The 16,012-nt window shown below is 41.3% G+C and overlaps 1 protein-coding gene across 1 annotated transcript; it reads left to right on the top strand.

The window, feature by feature from the left end:
• Positions 1 to 3,219: 3,219 nt before the first annotated feature.
• Positions 3,220 to 14,258, top strand: cacng6b (calcium channel, voltage-dependent, gamma subunit 6b). The gene is made up of 5 exons (XM_073485480.1): positions 3,220 to 3,271; positions 6,056 to 6,807; positions 9,363 to 9,437; positions 11,718 to 11,855; positions 11,941 to 14,258. The coding sequence occupies exons 2-5, from the start codon at positions 6,444 to 6,446 to the stop codon at positions 12,159 to 12,161; spliced, it is 798 nt and encodes a 265-aa protein (XP_073341581.1). The 5' UTR covers positions 3,220 to 3,271; positions 6,056 to 6,443; the 3' UTR covers positions 12,162 to 14,258.
• Positions 14,259 to 16,012: the final 1,754 nt, after the last annotated feature.

Below are 16,012 nucleotides of genomic sequence, written 5' to 3'. Positions count from 1 at the left end.
CACACATTCACTTCTAGATCAGACAGTCAATTAATCATCTCACAGCCAGAGTCCAAAAGTGAGGAGCTCCTTTTCTCATTTGGTTAAAATATTATTTTCCTCCAAGTTGTGCAAAATGTATTTTAAAGAGAAATTATATTCTAACTCCCGTCAGCCAGCAAATCTTCTTCAAATTCTCAGTAAAAGCATCTTCCTTGAGTTGGAGCAGCATCGATGCTTGCTGTGACATCCTACAAACAGAATCCTTATGTAGGGAACAACTTTTCTCATTTGGTTCACATTATATATTTCCTTCAATTTGTACAAAACATATTGAAATGGGACATTCATCTCTTTTATATTCTTTCTTATGTCTTGCATATTTTTAACAATGCAAGTTTTAAAATATCATTTGGGTCTTTGGGCTTCTTTCCTCTGCCTGCTCATTCATTTGCAAGGTCATTTGTCTGATTTTAACCTGTGAAAATACATGAAGTTAAAACTCATGTTTACATCCCTTAGCCAGCAAATCTGTATTAATCTAATTATGACATTGCAACTAACACCACCACACTGATGTGGAGCAGCTTTTTATGCTTGCTGTGTCAAAATCCAGCCAGATATCAAGTGAAGTTGTTTCACCCGGTCGTTCCCTTCATATATGATAATAATAACTTCATTGATATTGCATCTTTCAAAACATTGCTACAAAACAAAAACAACAACAACAAACAAAATATTCAGCTAAAATGATGAGAGAAAGCAGCACAACACAGTATATTTATACAAAAAAATAGAAACAAAGCAAAACTAATTAATGATAATAGCAAAAATGTATAAAGGTGCATTAGTGATAAAAACAAGTAATTGAATACACAGTAGAAAAAGGCTTTTATATAAACAGGTCTTCAGTCAGTCAGTGGACATGAGTGCACAGTCTTGGTCAGCAGCAATAAATGCCATAAGCTGAGTCCACCTGAGACTTATTCAACAGGGACTTCCTGTGAAACAGTTACAGCAAAGCAACACATCTCTGACATGAAATAATGTCCTGTGTCAGCTCTATACTGCCCATCTCCATCTGCATCGCTGCACCCCACTGCACAAAACCCAGCAGCAGGGCCACTGTTGCAACACGCTCTCCCCTGTCGCTCCCCGAGGGCGCAGATAACACAGCAGCTCTCCCGGGCTGCTGAAGCGCCACATCCACCAGAGGAAACATGTAAAAACTGACCTCTCATACATCAGGACATTCAGGCCGCCTAACATGAGACCCATTAGTGTTATTAGCAGCCCTCCCCGGGCCTGGTGCTGCAGTGGAGATTGTAAATACATGATCTCCCTCTAGTGGTGAATGTAAAACTCTGGTGATGGTCATTGTCATTCTGGGCAGAGCCTCCCCATTGATCCTCATTCAGAAAGATAGAACACTGCAGCAGTGGGAGAGTGCAACACTGGAGTGGGATGGATGCAGTACTCTGTGTACATTACGCCAGTTCAGCTCATGGAGGTTAAAGGAAGGTAAACATCCCATGGGGAAGGACTTTGACATGAATATGGGTACAGAGACGTCATTTTGAGTGTGAAAACATGTCACAGAAGGAAGCATGTGTAGACAATAAAATTAATTATGGCTGAGGTCCATTTAGCTGCAACAGTTTCAGGGTTCTGGTGTCGTTCATGCTGACTGACTGTCACACACTGAAACACTTGTATGGAACAGATGTCACCAGATGCACAAGATATCACCAGACTTAAAGGATAAGTTGTGAAGCTCCAAAAATGTTTTATGGACTACAAAACTTCACCTGACTCTCCATCTGCATAGAGGTGACTAATTAATAACAGAATTTTCCTTTTTGGGTGAACTCATCCTTTAAGCTGCAGTAAAGCCAATATTCTCAGTCAACACTACTTTCCAACGCCATAGTAAGAAATGGATGCAGCTGTTATGTGCACAAGTGTGGTCAGTGTGCGCATGACTGCGTATATGAGCGTACATGTGTGTACTTCAGTGTGTTCAAGCATAAATCAGTCCTGCTGACAGGGCCACTCGAGTGATGTGGAGACAAGATTGTTCACATCAGCATACTGTAGATTATTGATGGCCTCAGACTGACTGCGGACACTTTCTATCCATCTCTTATGATGGAGGAGCAGAGTCGGGCTGCGTAATTAGAAGCCAAGTCATTTAATAAAGAGTAGACACACATATGTGCAGTAAAACAGATTGCTGTCCTCCAGATGACTCCATTTATCATGCGCCCTCTTCTCAGAGAAAGTCCATCTGCAAACTGCACTGTGGCGTCACAACAATCTCTCCTAAAAATGAACAGGCCTTGACTGTTTTGGACATTGTAGGTGTTGATTTTCCTGTCACAGCCTACAGCCTCTTTCGTCCCCTTTTTGTCCGATTCTCCTCTCGTTCTGTTTCTCACTTTCACTTTTGCAACTCTCTCTCTCTCTCTCCCCTCCCCCCTCTCCCTGCCCTCCCTGAGCGTCCCTGGCCGCTGGCCTCTCTCTCGCTGTGCCACGTATGTAACCTAAACTGTGCAGGAGCCAAGCAGGGCTGGGCCACGAGAAAAAGCTTTCCATAAGACCAGGCTGAGGCTCTGAAGTCTCTCTGGACCTTGTTCAGTGAGGAATGAAATGGGGCTGCACATTCTCATTTTCTTCACTCAGCGTACTCCATATCTGCATCTGGCTCAGACATTAGAGCTCGTACACCTTTTCTTTTACCCCTCTTTCATCTTCTCTTCCCATCTTTCTCTCACACTTTTCTCTCCATCTCTGTTTTGCTCTCTGTCTGTCAGTTTTCTTCTTTCCTCACAGTATAATGTGTTGCTGTAAAACACTATCCTGGCCCTTCTCGTGTAAACACAGGCTCCTCCTTCACCCTTACTTAATGTCATTAACAGGTGGCTGTCAAAAATAGACCCTCACACTGTCACAGATATAAACATGTTTTTTAATAAGGGCTGCTCATGTGAGCGGACCACCCTGCTCATTGATTTAGGATTTCAAACATGTGTGGAGTATGAACAGGGTGCTGTTGAGCTTGAGTTGCAGGTGCAATCCAACAGCAGTGCAAACACACATACATTTAATCAACAACTGTGTGAACCAACCAGGCTGCGGCCCCCTCCCTTGTTACACTCACTTTCCATAACCCTTATGTACCTCCCTCCCACCCCCCTTTCCCTCTCTCTCTTACTCTGCCATCACTACTCTCCCCCCTCTATTGAGTTTCAGGCGTCTCTCAGTCCTGAACTGAACAACACACACCAAACAGGTCAGACTTATTCTTCTTTTCACTCAAAGTGCTTTAGCTGGTTGTTGCTTTCTTGTCACACAGGTGGCCGTGGCTGGCTTTTTGGTGAAATGGTAGAGAAAGTTCCTCATTCCTCACAACACAAAATGCACCAGTGTGTACAAGCTTATCATCGGCACAACTGCTACAGAGCTTAAGTCAGTGCATCATAGTTTTTGTTGCATTATCAACCTGAAACACATGCATGTATACACTGCTTAGGATAATCTTGTGGTACAAAGTGAGCATTTGTCTGTGTTATCCCTCCAGTAGAGTAGCGTGGCTTGCTCTGACCCCTCTGATCATCCTGTGGTTAATATGGATGTAATGTGATCGAGGTTTGTAATTCTATGACCACTAACATGGCTGTCAGCAGCTGCAGTCATCATATTCTTTATTACAGTTAATGTTGCAAGACTATTCTAATGCACGGGTGTTATTCCAAACCTTTGGTTCATTAGAGACATGCATACATTTCCTTTTTATTAGCTCTTAATTATATATTATAGCCCTTTACAGGGTTTGCTGTAACTTAAAACATTTCATCTTCTAACAAAATAAATAGTATATTGTTATATCAAAAAGTTTCTTGTTTTAATGTGATATGTTTGTCCAAAAAAATCTTGTTATAACAAAAAGAATAAACATTTTACATTATGACGTCAAACTGATCTCTTTTCTTTTTCTGGCATGGCAGCAATACACGTCCATATTGTTATGTTATGTTATGTTATGTTATGTTATGTTGTATTGTTTTGTGTTGTGTTGTGTTGTGTTGTGTTGCGTTGTGTTGTGTTGTTGTGTAATGTTATGTTATGTTAGCTTATGTTGTTATGTTACTTTATATTATATTATTTCATGTTATGTTATGTTATGTTGTGTTTTGTTATTTTATGTTGTGTTGTGCTGTTGTGTTATGTTAGCTTACGTTATTATGTTATGTTGTGTTGTGTTAGGTTAGGTTACGGTTATTTCATCTTATGTTAGGGTTATGTTATGTTATGTTATTTTATGTTATTTTGTGTTGTTATGTTATTTCATGTTGTTATGTTATTTCATGTTGTTATGTTGCTTTATGTTGTTATTCTATCTTATGTTATGTTATGTTGTGTTAAGTTAGGTTAGGTTAGGTTATTTCATCTTATGTTAGAGTTATGTTATGTTATTTTGTGTTGTTATGTTATTTCATGTTGTTATGTTGCTTTATGTTGTTGTTATTCCATCTTATGTTATGTTGTGTTGTTATGTTGCTTTTTGTTGTTATGTTGTTTTGTTATTTTATATTGTGTAATGTTATATTATGTTATTGTAATTTCATGTTATGTTATGTCATGTCATGTTATGTTATGTTAGGTTGTGTTGTTATGTTATTTTATGTTATGATATGTTGTTTTATGTTGTTGTTATTCTATGTTATGTTATGTAATGTTATGTTATGTTTTGTTTTTATGTTATTTTATGTTATGTTATGTTTTATGTTTTTGCTGTTGTGTTATATTAGTTTATGTTATGTTATGTTACGTAATTTCATGTTATGTTATGTCATGTCATGTTATGTTATGTTAGGTTGTGTTGTTATGTTATGTTATGTTATTTTATGTTATGTTATGTTGTTTTATGTTGTTGTTATTCTATGTTATGTTATGTTCTGTTCTGCTCTATTCTGTTATTTTGTACACATTTGTATTGTCCAAATTGATAACTCCAAGCAAGGCATAATTAAAATGTAATTTACTTGTCTTACAATATTGTACAAAATAAGTTTAATTTACTATACCATGAACCATTTGTAAAACTGTTATTAGAAGGTGTTACCCCAATTTTTTGATGCATGCAAGTAATGATATTTATATACTGCAAAACTCTTAATTTACTCTTTAGATTTATATACAGCCAAATATTGTACACAAAGGACTTGCACAAGGACTTGCACTGGGTTCATGTGGTGCGGTGCCTATATAAAACCTCTGATGCTGTAAGCGCAAAGCTCTAAATTAAGTGATCCACAACTGCTGGTGCTGCCTCCCTTACTTGCCAGGCCTCTTGCCTCCACTACGTGACCTGTTGGACTGCACTGCAGAGTTAATTACTGCAGCCCTCTCTCTGTCAGAGGGTTCAGGCATGAATTATCACCTCTCATGCACCCTGAGCAGAGCAGCGACACCGTTGTACCCCGTCACTCACGTTGTTTATACTGCTGGCTCACAGTTTGTAACAGAAACGACTCTATAAGCCTGGATCCACCTACACTGTATATACAACAGACCCAAACATATACATGTATGCAAAAAGGCGGTCATAACTGCAGATTCCAAGTGTTTGCCGGTACACGTAATGCAGGATGGGAGGTATTTGTGGCAACCCATTATCCCCTCAGATCAAAAGGGATCTGAGTCTAAGCCCCAGAGAGTGTACCTGCTCGGAAAAGAGCTCTGTTGTCAACTCCTCTGGGAAAATATAAGATGGGTGGTCCGGTCTGGCGCTGTGGTGTTATCTCTCACCTTGACCCCGCACCAACCGACTCCACCAGCTCATCCAGCCCAATTGTTTCTTCATCTGAAGCAGAATCTGCCTTTCAGGGAAGCGCCATATGGCTTATCTATTGTTGGCTGAGAGCATGTCATATGGCTTTTAGGGAGGGATAACTGTAGATGCTGATAAAGCTGTTGGAAATTAAATATTACGCTGGTGATGAAAGGATTTTGCTCTTGTGAAGCATATGCTGGCTGCTCTTTCATCTTTCTGTTTCATCTCTCTATTTCACAGGACTGGACAGAAAACAGACACCGGCTCTCCTGGTCCTTGCCTCCGTCTCCTCCCATTTTATCATTTCCTTACTTCATCCGCCCCCTACTTCATTCATTTCGCTTTCTGTCTAATTTCATTCTTCAACCCACTTATTTTTACTTGATCCTTTGTTCACTCTGACTGCTTTTGCTCAGTTGACTCATCCATCACAGGATAGCTGATAGCTGTGTCTCCTTTTCTTTTACATACTGTTTTAAAACTTCCAAGCCCTCCTTACCCCCGCCACATTTTCCTCTCACCAAACCTTCCTTCAATCTCTTCCTCTATTATTTGCTCCTCTGATTTTTAACCAAATCGCCCTACACTTCCTCCTGATCTTCCTCGGGCCTGGCCAGTTGTGATCAGCATGTGGTCCAACTTCTTTGTACAGCAGGATGAGGATGGTCGCATTGGGGTGGCAGGAGCTGGACAACCTGGAGGTTTGGGGGGAATGAAAGGTGTAAGGGGACAGAGGAGGACTCACAAGATGAGTGACAGCCAGGAGGGGAAGATCAAGCTGGCCTTCTTTGTTTCTATCATTGGCGTGACCCTGACGGTGTTGGGCATGGGGACAGAGTTTTGGGTGGAGCTGGCCCAACCAAAGAGTTTCAGTGGCAACCAGACCTGCCAGATGGCCCATTATGGTCTGTGGAAGGGCTGCATCCGCACCCTATGGGTGGCTGACATAGACCCAGAGAGGACAAGCTGCGGCCCTGCTGAACTACCTGGAGGTGAGACCTCTGGTTGGCATGTGTCTGTGTGGCTGTGTGAGTTTGTCTGTCTGTCTGTCTGTTCTCTGTGCTGTCTAGGAGGTGAGCAGGTGAGGTTTCTGCAGGGCATGTGTCTGTTTTGTTTCTCTGACTGTCTGCTCGTGTCTGCCTCTCTGTAAACTGAATTGCCCGGCCATGCAAGTGTACCTCGAGGCGGCCTCCACGCTGCAGAACGTGCCTCAGTATTAAAGTGATTTAATAGAAAAGGGTCAAAAGATGCGTCTGAGAGGTTGCACGTTGCTGATATCATTGAGGAAAAAAACGTGTACACTTAATCGCAACGATTTTTCTTTGCCATCACCACTGATGTGAAAACAGAGGGAGCAGGCATAACTAATATGATGTATGCCCTCTGGGAATATGCTTACATCTGTAGGTCTTTCATGTGAGCCCATAAGGGACTGAGGAACGCTGTGCCAACACTTCATTTTAATAAAAATAATGTTCCTCCCACTGACAATCCTCAGATTTCTGAGCAACATATTTAGGATTTTAAACATTTTTCCTATAAATGAGTATATCCACTGTAACCTTGCGAAAGGATTGAGAGAGGATATTTGTGTATGTGAAGCTGCCTGCATGCATATGTATCTAGGTCATCCTACAGATAATGTGCAAATTGAATCATTAAAGAAATACGATGCTCAGAAACAGAGCCCGACCACAGTAACGCTGTTATTGTAACGACACAAAGCAGCGTGCAGGCACATGTAGAACTATACAATAAAATCTGTGTGCAACATTGTCAGTGAAATGAAGCATTAATTTCAAGTTTCTCCCTTCACTGGCTGCCTAATCATCTCCTGTTGTACACACAGTGCAGGCAGGTGATGATGAGGGGCAGACCACAGGTTTATCGTGCAGACGAACGTCCATGTTTAGAGTTGTGACAGCGCCTCTCGCAAAAGCACTTTATTCAACTTGACCGTGGTTAGGTTCTCCAGAGTGCGTCCATTATCTGCACAATGACCTATTTCTGTCTGAAAAGCGAGAGAGAGGCAGGTATTGGAAGACGTGAGATAGAGATAGGCAAGGCTTTAGAATGGAGTCGCTGCCTATCTCAGGGAATCTGCTGAGACAGAGCCAAGCTCTGAGGAGAAAATCTCCTCTCCCAGCAGAGATACACGAGGATCACACATATACATAAATACTACTCGCATACATCAAATTGAGTGATGGGTCACAACATTGTTTTACCATCCAGCCATCAAGGACTAATTCATCTTACCCGTCAAAATGTCCTCCATCTCTGGCTGCTCCCAGCGAGCAGATATATTATATATCTATGCCTCCGAGATGGTCTGTTTGTGTGTGAGAGCAGCCAGTATGCTTCTGACAATCTTTCTCACTCGTCCTAACACTGTTGGCCCACGCCGCCTGTCGCAGATGGCCGTGGGCTTGTCATGTTTGGACGAAAACAACTGTTTTTGCCATCTCTGCTTCTCCGTTTCACATCCCTGTTTGCATGCCTCTGGCTCCTGTCCCGAGCAAAAGTGCGGCCCCGCCGATTTCCATGCCCGTCATCTCAAGACCAGCCATCCATCTTTTCGCTGCCTGCTGGAGAGGAACATGACAGCTCAATAATTATAGCCTCAGCAGGGGCAAGCGAGAGCAAAAACCAGTTGACTGTGATAGCATAATGTGTTAAAAGAATCAGTAGGCTGATAAATGGTGTGTCGGCTTCAATAAGAAATGTTTGCAAATGCGCTCAGACACAAACATATTTGTGTGTGAAGGAAATGTGTGAGTGTGTGTGCGAGCATGTGGTCATCTTGGACCACAAAATATTCAGTGGGTGAAAGCCATCACTATGCGCTTGTGAAGCCAAGTGGAATCTGACTACTTCACAGTTTTTGTCTAAATATAGAGAGGGGGAAACGAGGATGAGGGACAGACAGGGACTGAGGGAGAGTGTATGTCTAATGCAGTATTAACCAACCCCTCTGTGTTTCCTCCCCCTCTTGACATCTCCTGCTCCCCTCACCTCCTTCTCCATCTGTGGCTCCCCTCTCTCTTCCCTTTCACTCACCACCCCTCCATCTGCCCCCCTCCAACTCCCTCCTCCTCTTCCCCCAGCTATCTCATCCTCTGAGCTGCATATTTCCTGCATCCCCCCTTCATCATTTGCTCACTTCCCCTCACTCCTTCTTCTTCTGCAGCCACGCCTCTTCGTTTCTCTCCTCCATCTGCCCCTTTCTCCCCATCTACCTCTCTTCCTTCTCCCCTCTGCCATCCACCCTCAGTGTTTTGCTGTCTCTCACCCTTTCTGGCGGCACCATATGTGCGATGCTGGGCAGTGTGTGTGTGTGGAGCGGTGTGCGTCTCTGGGTTTTCCAGCTAATGCTCGACTCTTGGATATAAATAGGAATAATGCCTGGAAGGACAGGGTGCATGGATGCATAGGAGGCACATAACAGAAGACCAGCAGCCAGTGTGTGTGTGTGTGTGTGTGTGTGTGTGTGTGTGTGTGGGCACATGTCTCATCTTTTTGTATGATCTTTTTCCTCTAACCACAGAATCCAACTGCACCTACTTCAAATTCTTCACCTCTGGGGAGAATGCAGTCATATTCAAGAAGACAACCAACAAAAGTGAGACGTTAAACATTTCCCCCTGCAATTTTCACTATACATACAGTCACACACTACAGCCACTATCAATAAAGATGTCCACTGGGGTGTTCAGAGGACCATGCTGGTGTTTTTTTTTTGTGTTTTTTTTTGCATGTTTCAGCCCATTAACTTTTGCTGCCACCCATTTTCCAAAGCGAATCATAAGCTATCAGACTGATTAATGTGTTTACCTTACTGTCCAGGCAGCCGCTGGTTTCAGTGCATATTGAAGCTCAGCTGGCTGAGACTTGATGCTTACATCGCAGTAAGCGTGAAATCAACTTTCTGAAGTTGATTTCACGCTGAAAACTTCCTTGAAGGACATACAATATTTAAGAGCTGTGAGAGGGAAGTGCGATCACAAGGTGAAGCACCCATGGTTGTGATCACATACACAGTGGGAATGCTGTTTGTAGCCGTGCTATTAGCGCACCTGCCTGTTTAGCGATGTTGGTTTGTTGGTCAGGCCTCCACTTTGGTCCTACATGAAATATCTCAAAGACGATCGGATAGATTGTCGAGAAGTTTTGCTTCATTTTACAGGTCAGCAAATTTCCTGGTTAGTAGGAGGTTATTACCAGAATAATTACCTCAAAATCTATAAAAATTTCCCCCACAGGATTTGATGATAATATTCTGATATTTTCCAACAAGCAGTTGATAAATAGCTGTTAATTTCTTTAATATATTTCCAAGAAACTTCCAACTGTTTTCTGCCTAAATTCTGCTGATCATGCCAGTTTAGTTTAGTTTCTGTTTAACACCCCCCTCACCAGGCCACTAAATTGAAGAGAGTCTTGTAGCTTAATTTCCAACTAGTTTCCACCTAACTTCCCCTCAGCACACCTCTAAATTAAGGCGAGTTGTCGCAAATTCTTCCATCTAGTTTCTGTCAGCAGGCCAATAAATTGAGGTGAGTTGTTGCAGCTTAATTTCCAACCTGTTTACCGCTTACATCTGCCTATTGTGCCAACTTTACCTCCAACTAGTTTCTGTCTAACTTCTGCAGGTCAGTAAACTGACATAAAGGGATGTTAGACAGAAACTCGATGACATGATCAGCAAAAGTTGGAAGTTTCCGGGAAATGTATCAAATAAATATATTTTTTATATATTTATTTATTAACTGCTTGTTGGAAATCAACAGAATATTATTATTAAATTATTTTATGGTAATTTTCAATACATTTTGAGGTAATTATTTGGAGGTAATTTCAAAGAAATGTTAAATATGTAATCATGCGTCCTTTATGATGTACAATGACTTTTGTAATCCCCTGCCTTTCCTGTTGTGCCTCCATGAAGTTGGCACTGAAATGTCTCTTAACAATTTGATAGATTGCCATGAAATTTCCCTCAGAATGAAAAGTTATCACTTTGATATTTCATACAGCGTAACCATCAGGTCAACATTTTCTTTTATTCAATCAGTTTATGACCAGAAACCTGCAAAATGTATGATGTTACCATTTATGTGCTCAATAACTCATGTTATCATGCTAACACGCTAAACTAAGATAATGTACAATCTAATCTTTATACCTGTTAAACATCAACATGTTAGCTTTATCATTGTGAGCATGTTAGCTTGTTTGCCACACAGAGCTGCTCTGCACTAACACAAAACATAACTTTGCCAAACCATAAAGTGTTCAATGTGACGATTTATTCATGTAAAGCAGGTTTGTATTCTCTGCACATTTATTCTACAGTCTTACCGGCACACTTACATGAATGGCTAGCATGGATGATAGGAAAAATGCATCTCTCTGAAACTGTGCTGCTGGGCAAGAACCAAAGTGCTCAAAGTCTTTTTATGTTGCTTTTTCGACATGATTGATCTCGCCTCATTTTTGGCTTTGTCTCCCTCTCACGTTCCTGAAGCCTGTATCTGTTGTGTTTTAATTGATAAAATAATAATATCTGTGTGATGGATTGTCAAAAAACACAAAACTGGCACGGGCTCTTTTTAGGTTGCACCTGTTCAGTTATTCAATGCCAAAATAAAGTTTTTTTTCAATAGAGCCAGTTTGGGAAGTGGTACAGTTCACACCATGGTTGTATTTTCACGTTTCAGAACTCAAGTATAATCGACTCAAAGCCCGGTGGAATTAAACAATGTCTGATTCTACTACGCGACCAGTTTCCACAGAGCATTTCACAGTGTTTTTGCCATATTTCCTGTAGATTTCTCGCTGTATAAAGTGACTAATTCTTCACTCCCTTTTCTCTTTTAATTTCTCCCTCTCTCCTTCACAGATCTGAATATTGCATCAGCTGTCTTGGCCCTTCTGAGTCTGACCATGATGGTGATGGGCTCCATCTGTATCGCCATGGCCCTCAGCAAAGGAGTGCAGTTCTTTCTCAAACCAGCCTCCTTCTGTTTCATCCTATCAGGTGGGACCTCACTGCTGCATCACCTGTTTACGTTCAAGATGGCAAGACGATGTGATAACGTGATTTTATTCTAACCTCTGTGCAGGTGTACTGGTCCTTCTCTCTGTGCTAATATTCCACCAGTCGGTGCTGGCCTTCCTGTCTAGTGACCACTCCATACCTTTACACCATGAGCTGTCCTGGTCTGTGGCCTGCGTGGGCTCAGCGGGGGCCCTTCTTATTCTTGGAGGTTCCCTCTTCATCATCCTCTCCCTTCCTTTCAGCCCCTGGCAGAAATGCTTGCCTCACAAGAATAGCGCCACCTAGCACTTAAATGCTTAATGATGCACACAGTGTTCTTGATGTCTTGTTTAAGAGCAAGTGGAAAAGTCGTTTTCCTGAGAGTTGTGACATTGCTTGCTCTTGGATGTCATAGGTCTTAATAAATGTCTGAAGAGAAGGCAGTAATACATTAGTTAGGCCTCCAGAGCTTTTGTTTTAGCGTTTTTAGTAGAAAATAGATGAAGGAGCAACAGGGCTACCGCTGACTGTTCAATTTTTTAGCTCTGTGTTATGTTTACTTAAACCTGCGGCGTGGAACTAAGCTGTAAACGATACAACCTGATTATTTTCCGTCTAGACGTAAATGCATATGTTTTTCTACTTACCAAAGGTGGTGACTTCTAAGGTGAACTGGTCTAATCTCTCACTTGACCTTATCTTCAGGACAGGGAGCTGTTTAAACATGGGCCAGAAGAGATCAAATATCCAACGAGGAAGAGGAATGCATGAGGCAACATCACTTATGACACACAGCTGTTCCAATTAAACACCAGATCCATTAACCCCATACCATGTAAACAGTTGACCCGAAATATCGTCCACGTAAACAGAAGTACTGCTGGTTGACATAAAATGCATTGCACCCCAGACTGCAGGTTTAACGAAGTGTCACAAATAGGCTTGTTAGCCTGCATATAGTTAGACTACATACATCTAGTCTTTCTGATAGCGTCAGGAAGGTAAATACAAACTTTGAAATGCTCAGACACTTTTATATTTTAAAACGTTTTGTCGTCTGTTTAATATGGAAGCTCATTTCTGCCAAGAAAAAACAAAACAAAACATGAAATGTAAGCAACAAGTCGTCCAAATGAAACTGTGAACATACGTCCGTTTGGGAGACGTGAAGCTCAAAGTTAGACATAAAACAAAATTCTGAAAATGTGAGTCAAACGTTTGACTTATTAATTATGACTTATCAACAAGCAGAAATGGGCTTCCATTGATTAAAATTCCAAAAGCAGTATCACCACCAGAGTTGCAACAAATACTATGTTTTTGATAATGCTAACGATCAGTATAGACCAATATTCACACGGCGGCCATTTTCCTCTGACATCACTCTCATGATGGTAAGCTGAAATGCTCAGATAACATTACGCTGCTGTGTTCGAAGTCATATAAATGTAGGAAATCTTATATATATTGTTATAACATCACTGCTTCTGACTTATCAGCAACTGAAAAGATGATTAATAATGAAAATATATGCCATATGTCAAGATAAAACAACATATTTGGTAACCCGTTAGCTAACATTAGCATTCAACCAACTTTATCAGCTGATTGCGTTTCACTTCGAAGTTTAAATATTTGGGTTCAAGATGTGTGTCAATGTTTTAGAATTAGTTTACACCTTTTCTATCATATCGTGTAATGTGAAAGAAACGTACAGTTAGCTCGGAAGTGGCTGAATGCTAACGTTAGCTAACGGGTTGTCAAAATATGTTGTTTTACCTTGAAATATGCCCTGTATTCCTCCGGATTCTCACTGTCTGTTGTGTTTTTATTTGCTGATCATTAAAGGTGCCTGTGGAGTGATAAAAAAATCGTCAGATTCAATATGTCATTTCATGTACGACATATGATCTTCCCACGCTGAGCAAGATGTCGGAGGAAAATGGCCGCCGTGTGAATATGGTCCTATCTGCTACATGTTGCCTTATGAATAGAGTCAATAAGTATCCTTAATATTGTAGCCTATGAGGCTTTAGTTGTTATTATTTATTACTTACATGTTTTACAACTATTGAGTGAGGGCTGCTTCAGTTTAACAGATGAATGTATGTTGAATGAAATAAACTGTGCCTTTAAAATATCATTTTGTATATCAGAGAATTGTATGGACTCACTTTATAAGCTCATTTGTACATAAACTGAATGAATGTGTTTATATTGTATGAATGGTCATTGTTTGTAGTTTAGTCTCCAAACACTTTATTTGCAATATGTATGCAGTAAAAACATGTTTGTCACAGGATACTCACTTTATCTCTTTACCAGGAAGTGCTCATTTCTACTCACGTGTAAAGTTTGTGGCACCAGTTTTGCTTACCATTAAAGGGATTTGACATAAAATAATGGCCTCCCTTTTGTTTGCTGACATGACACCCTGTCTCCTCTCAAAGTTGACATTCACCCATTTTCACCCTGTCACAGTGTGACTCCTAACCCCTCTGCCAAACATCCCCCTCCCCCCTGAACCGGCTCCTCTATAATTAGGCCAGAGCTCATCGTAATGCATTTCACTGCAGAGGTTGGGAAACCTTATCCTTGAATTTCAACTATGTACCCCGCGGCCTATCCTCGTACCTCTGTGCCCTCTGCTCTGCTTCTCCACCCCTGACCTGAGTGCGTCACTTTCCCTGCTGTCTCCGGGGGAGCCTGGAGGTCACCACTCCTCCACCCCTCCGCCTCCTCCTCCCTCTGTCCACAGAGGGAACTAACTGTTCAGATCAGAGATGTCCCAATAACTACTCTAACCCCGGGCCCACTGGGAAGTGAGTGGCATCCAGACAGTCACACATATACTCACCTGCACACACACACACTCTCTCAGGCACAGGCTTTTAATTCTGGGTGGACAGAAACTGAATCCACATGACACACTATCCTGGTTGTATATATAGCTGTTAATAGTCCTACTGAGACAGTGTGACACACCGGCCACGAGCTGCATGTTTGTAAATGGAAATGGGCGTCCAAGAATTCTGTAGACTGAAGGTGGTCTCAACTTTATAATCGATATATTGACCGAAATATAAATGGCCATATATTTTCAGCTGTTTCACCCTAAGCTGTAATAAGGAACGGTCCCTGTGTAGTAGACTAAAGGAGTTTGCTTTGGCTTCCTCTCCTCCTTGAATCTCTCATCGCAGCATCACTGTGACTGTAACAAGACTGCAGTAGGTATGATAATAGCAGGAGCAGGCTCCCAGATAACTAATCCGTAGGGTTCAGGAGCATCGCAAAGAATCTCATGCTCCTTGTCAAGGATGTGACACTGCTTCACTCTGCCATAAGTATCACCTCTCGTCGCTGAAGAGCTTGATCCCTCCCTGGAAGTTTTCCCGCATTCATCCCTCTGAGGTCAAGGAAGACCTGCCCAGTGGGCCTGAAGGGACCAGAACAGACCTTCAGAGTAATTTTTAATTTATTCATGAAAAATCATGCATGAGGTACCAGATGGCAAAAAAAAAAAAAATGATGAGCTCAGGTAAGGCAGTGGTCACAAAGAAGTCTCCTGAATAAACTTTCAGTTGCGTTTCTCATTATCCTATTTGGCAAATACCGCCCATCTGGCGCTATCCATATATTTGCAAATATAACGAGCCTCAGGTCTGACAAGGAAGGTCGAAGTCTTTTTAGGATCACAGCACAAGCAAAGATTAGCTGAGTGACCCTGAGCTTGAGTTACTACTAAAAGCGATGTTTGCTCACTAATGATGAACAATACTTTACACACAAAAGATATTGTCAGTTTATAATATAAATTGTATTTTTATATAGAGCAGGTAAAACTGTCTCCACCTGGTCCAGCTACAACATTAAAATTCTGCCTAGATGTAAGTTAATGCATCAATAATAAAGTATCATTCATAATGTAACACTGACAGGGGCCATTCTTCATACTGAATACTTACTTTTGATACTTTATCAGTAAATTTAAGTATATTTTGTTGCTAATCCTTCTGTACTTTTACTTTAAGCTCTCCTCCGGACATCTTTTAAAACAAATACAAATATTCAGCTTTGAATATGAATGATGATTCATGCCTGAAACTGTTTTTACCATTTTGGAGGTTTTAAGTTTCTGTATCAAATTTGTTTAAGGG

This window comes from Pagrus major, chromosome 17 (assembly GCF_040436345.1).
Source record: "Pagrus major chromosome 17, Pma_NU_1.0".
Lineage (NCBI taxonomy): Eukaryota > Metazoa > Chordata > Actinopteri > Spariformes > Sparidae > Pagrus > Pagrus major.
The sequence above is the reverse complement of the archived record's forward strand: the minus strand, read 5'-3'. Positions and strand labels throughout refer to the sequence as shown.

Bases quoted from the DNA above. Each gene is read 5' to 3' on its own strand.
- cacng6b (XM_073485480.1), top strand. From the start codon at position 6,444: ATGTGGTCCAACTTCTTTGTACAGCAGGATGAGGATGGTCGCATTGGG. The intron at 9,438-11,717 runs GTGAGACGTTAA...TCTCCTTCACAG, and splicing joins CAAGAAGACAACCAACAAAA to ATCTGAATATTGCATCAGCT. The intron at 11,856-11,940 runs GTGGGACCTCAC...ACCTCTGTGCAG, and splicing joins CTTCTGTTTCATCCTATCAG to GTGTACTGGTCCTTCTCTCT.